Source organism: Mesitornis unicolor, unplaced genomic scaffold (genome assembly GCF_000695765.1).
Source record: "Mesitornis unicolor isolate BGI_N332 unplaced genomic scaffold, ASM69576v1 scaffold19704, whole genome shotgun sequence".
NCBI lineage: Eukaryota > Metazoa > Chordata > Aves > Mesitornithiformes > Mesitornithidae > Mesitornis > Mesitornis unicolor.
Genome location: NW_010179641.1, coordinates 285 through 4,230, shown reverse-complemented (window position 1 = coordinate 4,230; position 3,946 = coordinate 285). Strand labels below are relative to the sequence as shown.

General features: G+C 46.5%; 1 protein-coding gene across 1 annotated transcript in view; it reads right to left on the bottom strand.

Annotated features, from left to right (window-relative positions):
* WDR93 (WD repeat domain 93) overlaps positions 1-3,465 on the bottom strand; it is a 10,788-nt gene extending 7,323 nt beyond the window's left edge. Inside the window, 5 exon segments of the mRNA XM_010182858.1 lie at positions 260-387; positions 1,260-1,338; positions 1,575-1,639; positions 2,284-2,479; positions 3,202-3,465. Coding sequence (XP_010181160.1) covers positions 260-387; positions 1,260-1,338; positions 1,575-1,639; positions 2,284-2,479; positions 3,202-3,465 — 732 coding nt within the window.
* Positions 3,466-3,946: the final 481 nt, after the last annotated feature.

Sequence of the window (3,946 nt, the reverse complement as noted above, 5' to 3'; positions counted from 1 at the left end):
CAGGAATGCTAGCCCTGGGACCAAGGGAACTTCGTTGGAAGCCCTGTCTTGGAAGAGTAAACATGTCCCAATAACACAGAGGCCTTGTGAAATGTGGGATGGGCAGATGTAGCAGCTGGAGAGACACATACTCCAGGCCCCTGGGCCAACAGACTTGTTCAGCCTGTATCTTGTCTGCAGGAGCAAAGCCTGGGGAAAGACCTGTAGGCAAAAGGGTAGAAGAAAAAATAGCACAGTGAGAGATGGAACTGTTTTGTACCACAGATGTCCAACTTGACCTTCTCTCCCTGCAAGCAAGCCCTGCTGCAGCTCCTGAGTTCTTTTCCATCTCCTTCAGCCAGGAATCCTTAGGCAATCGGTAGATATCCAGCCAAGCTGTTGTGCTATCTGCATTGGGAAACCATGTTGAGCAATTGAAATGAGGAGAAAAGGTCACTCAGGCAAGCAGCCTCTGTTATCTTATATCCTTAAAAGAAGATTGGGATATTTTTTTGAAATATAAAATCCCTGTGAACTCCATGCAGCCCACCTCTCCTCCCACTTAAGGCTTGACATACTTGACTGAGAATGACATCTCAGCCTCCAGCTCAAGTCCTTGAGGTCCCACATCCACCAAAGAAATTCCATGAAGTGACTCAGTCAACGAGTTTGACTCATAGCCTCTGAGGAAGAGTAGAAAGTGGAATGTGGTCTCACACTGGTTGTCTGTGGATGCTACATATCTCATTCTCAGCATGTGTCCAGGCAGATTCCACCCAATATGGGTCCAGAAAACATGCTAGCAGCAAATGGGTCGACAAAGGCAGCTGCTATCAAATAAAAGAACATTGCAGAAAGAAGTTTGCTGTAGTATTTTTAGGGACCATCCCTATACTGCCTAGCCTATGTTTGCAGAGAAAATTCTTCATGTCTACATCTTTCCAGTGTAAAAATGAGCCCTAGCAAACCAGAGGAAGAGTTGAGCTTGAGACTTCTGGAAAGGAGAGGGAAACCTTCTTTCACTGAACCTTCTGGCAGCCAGGAACTGCACTGGCCAGTTCCAGACAACTCACTTTTGGGATCAGCACCAATCCACACAAGGCCTTTTGGACAGGACAGGGAGTGGCAGAGCAGCTCTCTAGGCTGGAGGAGGGACTGGATAGGTTAGAAACAGGATCCCTGGGAACTCAGAGCACTTGGAGCATTTTAAAAGCATTGCTGCTGGCCTTTCTACTAGAACACAACAGCCGTCACCCAACACACCATGTTCCTGCACTTGCCTTGCAGTAGGAATCCTGCATAATCACCTCCTGGGGAGAGCACCACCTCCACACAAGTACTTCGCTTGCTGATATCCTCCTGCCAAAGGAAAACAGGCTGGGATCAAAGCAAGGTCACCGATTCAGAGAGCTCTGTGGCCTTACACAGTTCTCAACAGAGTGAAGGCCAAACAGATTGTTGGAAGAACAGGAATAAATATTGGTCAGCGCTGTTGGAGTGCTGCTGCCCATGACAGAAATTCCTGAGGGTAATTAGTATTCCTCATGATTCCTCCTTACCAGTCTGTGCCCAATGTCTATGGAATTAGTACTTACCACTTCATTTAGGATGTTAATGAGTAGGAAGCTTTCCTTGTGAAACCAGAACAACCAGACAAGCCCTACAATAGAAATACAAAAGTAATAAGAGGAGGAGGAGAAAAGTGAACAGACGGTAGCCATGATCTTGGGAGATGGCCGTTACAACATGTGCAGGAGCATAAACAGGACTACATTTTTTCCTGGGCTCAACAAAAAATATCCCGCTGCTTCCAGTACTAAACTTTTTCTGGTTTCCTTATGCCTGCACCAGTAAACACTCAATTGTACATTGAGGTGGATAAGACAGTTTGAAAAGTATCTCCACCAGAATTGATAAGTCTCAGATGAATCAACAAATTAATCTGCTTACCACAGGGCTGTGCAATTACAAGTGCAAAAACAAAGCATGGACAGGAGGTCATACCTAGCAATGGTGCTTTCTGTCCAGTCCAAGATGTTCCTAAAAGTTATCACGTTTCATCTCCCTTTGCTGCTCCAGAGAGGACAGCAAACCCACACCCTCTACTAACCACAAGGTCCTAAGGCCACTCTGTCACTCTACAACTTGTTATCTAATGCCCTCTTCGCAGGGCCTTCTAGGAAATCTGTCAGCCACACTAATGCTCCTCCTCATTTAGCACTCTTCCATAATGCAGCTGCCAACTCTTCAGCTCCAGAGCACAGCCAGCCCCAGCTAGGTCAAAGAAATCCACATCACACTAACCCATTTCATCCACAGCAAGCAGGACATGGTGTTCATTCCCCAGATCTGAGGCATGGATGGCACAAATCTCAGTCGTGACTGCATCCCAAGCACAGACCTGGCTATAGTCAGACACCCTGAAGGCAGCCAGACCCAAGGACAGGCCAACAAAGACATATTTTCCAGATACTGCAAGGCAATTGGATCTTCCAGTTACCTGCCAAGAAAGGGAAGAGATGAGGGCGCTCACCCATTTCCCCAGGGGAGGATACATCAGCCCTACTAGCGATGTACACCAACAGAAAAGGCTGATTTATTCTACAAGGGGAAAAGTTTTGCATAAGCTTTAACAAGAAGAGCAGGGAAGGGGCTCTCAGCTCTGTCAGAGATTGCTCTGTGTTGGGAATGAGAATGTTTGCTCCCACTTTTTCCCTTCTGATAAACAGAAGGTGCTTTAAAGGCCAGGAACATAGGAGCACTCAGCCCTTCCTCTGCTAATGCAGAGCCACAGCAAGATGCTGAGCTGCTCCAGGCAATCGCAGAACACCAGCGTATCCTCCTGGATACCACCACATAATGCTGGGGCAGGCAACACTCCCATTAGGGTATTCACCATTCACAGAGCTGAGCTTGCCCATTTATATGCTCCTGACTAATTACATTCTCCTCGGCAAACAAGGGTGGAGCCCATCTGAGAAGCAGGTGAATTCAGTGCTGTTTAAAATCTGCTTCTCTCTTTTCAGAGAGGTGATAGATCGGTGGGAAGCAGAACTTGTCAGACAAGCTTAGACGCTGCAGGATTTTGAAGTGAATCAGTGAGATGCTGGTGTATTCTGAGGAAGGTGATGAATAGAAGGGTATAAAATCAACTGAATGGATAATCTCCAGAAAAACTGCTATGGTGATTAATGGTAATCTCTGCTGTGAGGGGCTCTGTACCTGGAATTCAGCTGTAGGAAGGCATTTTGTGGGCTGGACCTTTAGTTTTTGTGCTTCTTGGAGCATCTCCCTTCTTTCAATGATTTCCATAGCATTCTCAAAAATCAGCATCACCAGTTTGTTGATCATCCTGAAGGGCTGAGGCAACTCATCACGCTTTCGATCGGGGTCCTGCAGGAAGAAATCTTCCTCGTCATCCTTTAGCCAGTACTTTTCAGATGGTGAAGGAATCTCCAGGGGATGTTTCCGGATGTATGCAGCCATGGTTCTGCCCTGCCAGATGCAAAACACACCACAGATGCAGGAATCACAGTAGATGCAGAAGAACGAAGAATCAAGAATCACGCCATATCTACTTTCATGAGGTAATGGGGGGGGGAGGAAAAAGATGATTAATGATCTCCAAGAGAGAAGAAGGGATCCTTTCAGTATGGACAGCCAGAGTAACCCTGTTCTATATAGCTGGTTTCTACTTGCACTGCCTTTGTGGCTCAGGGGTTTTGTCTAGCTCTGGGGATATCAGCCCCACAGACATCAGCAGGCTGCTATAAAGGGAGTGTAAAAGTTTTGGCACGAGTTTATACAAGAATTATTACAAAGCATTCAAAAATATTAACTTGTTCTTCATTAAAAGGCTTAGATAACATTAATTTGGAAAGCAAGTGGTTTCACTAGGAGTTATAAACTTCATTTCCAAGCCTGCGGCGGGGGGCCACCTGCGGCGGGGCCGTGCCCGCTCCCGTCA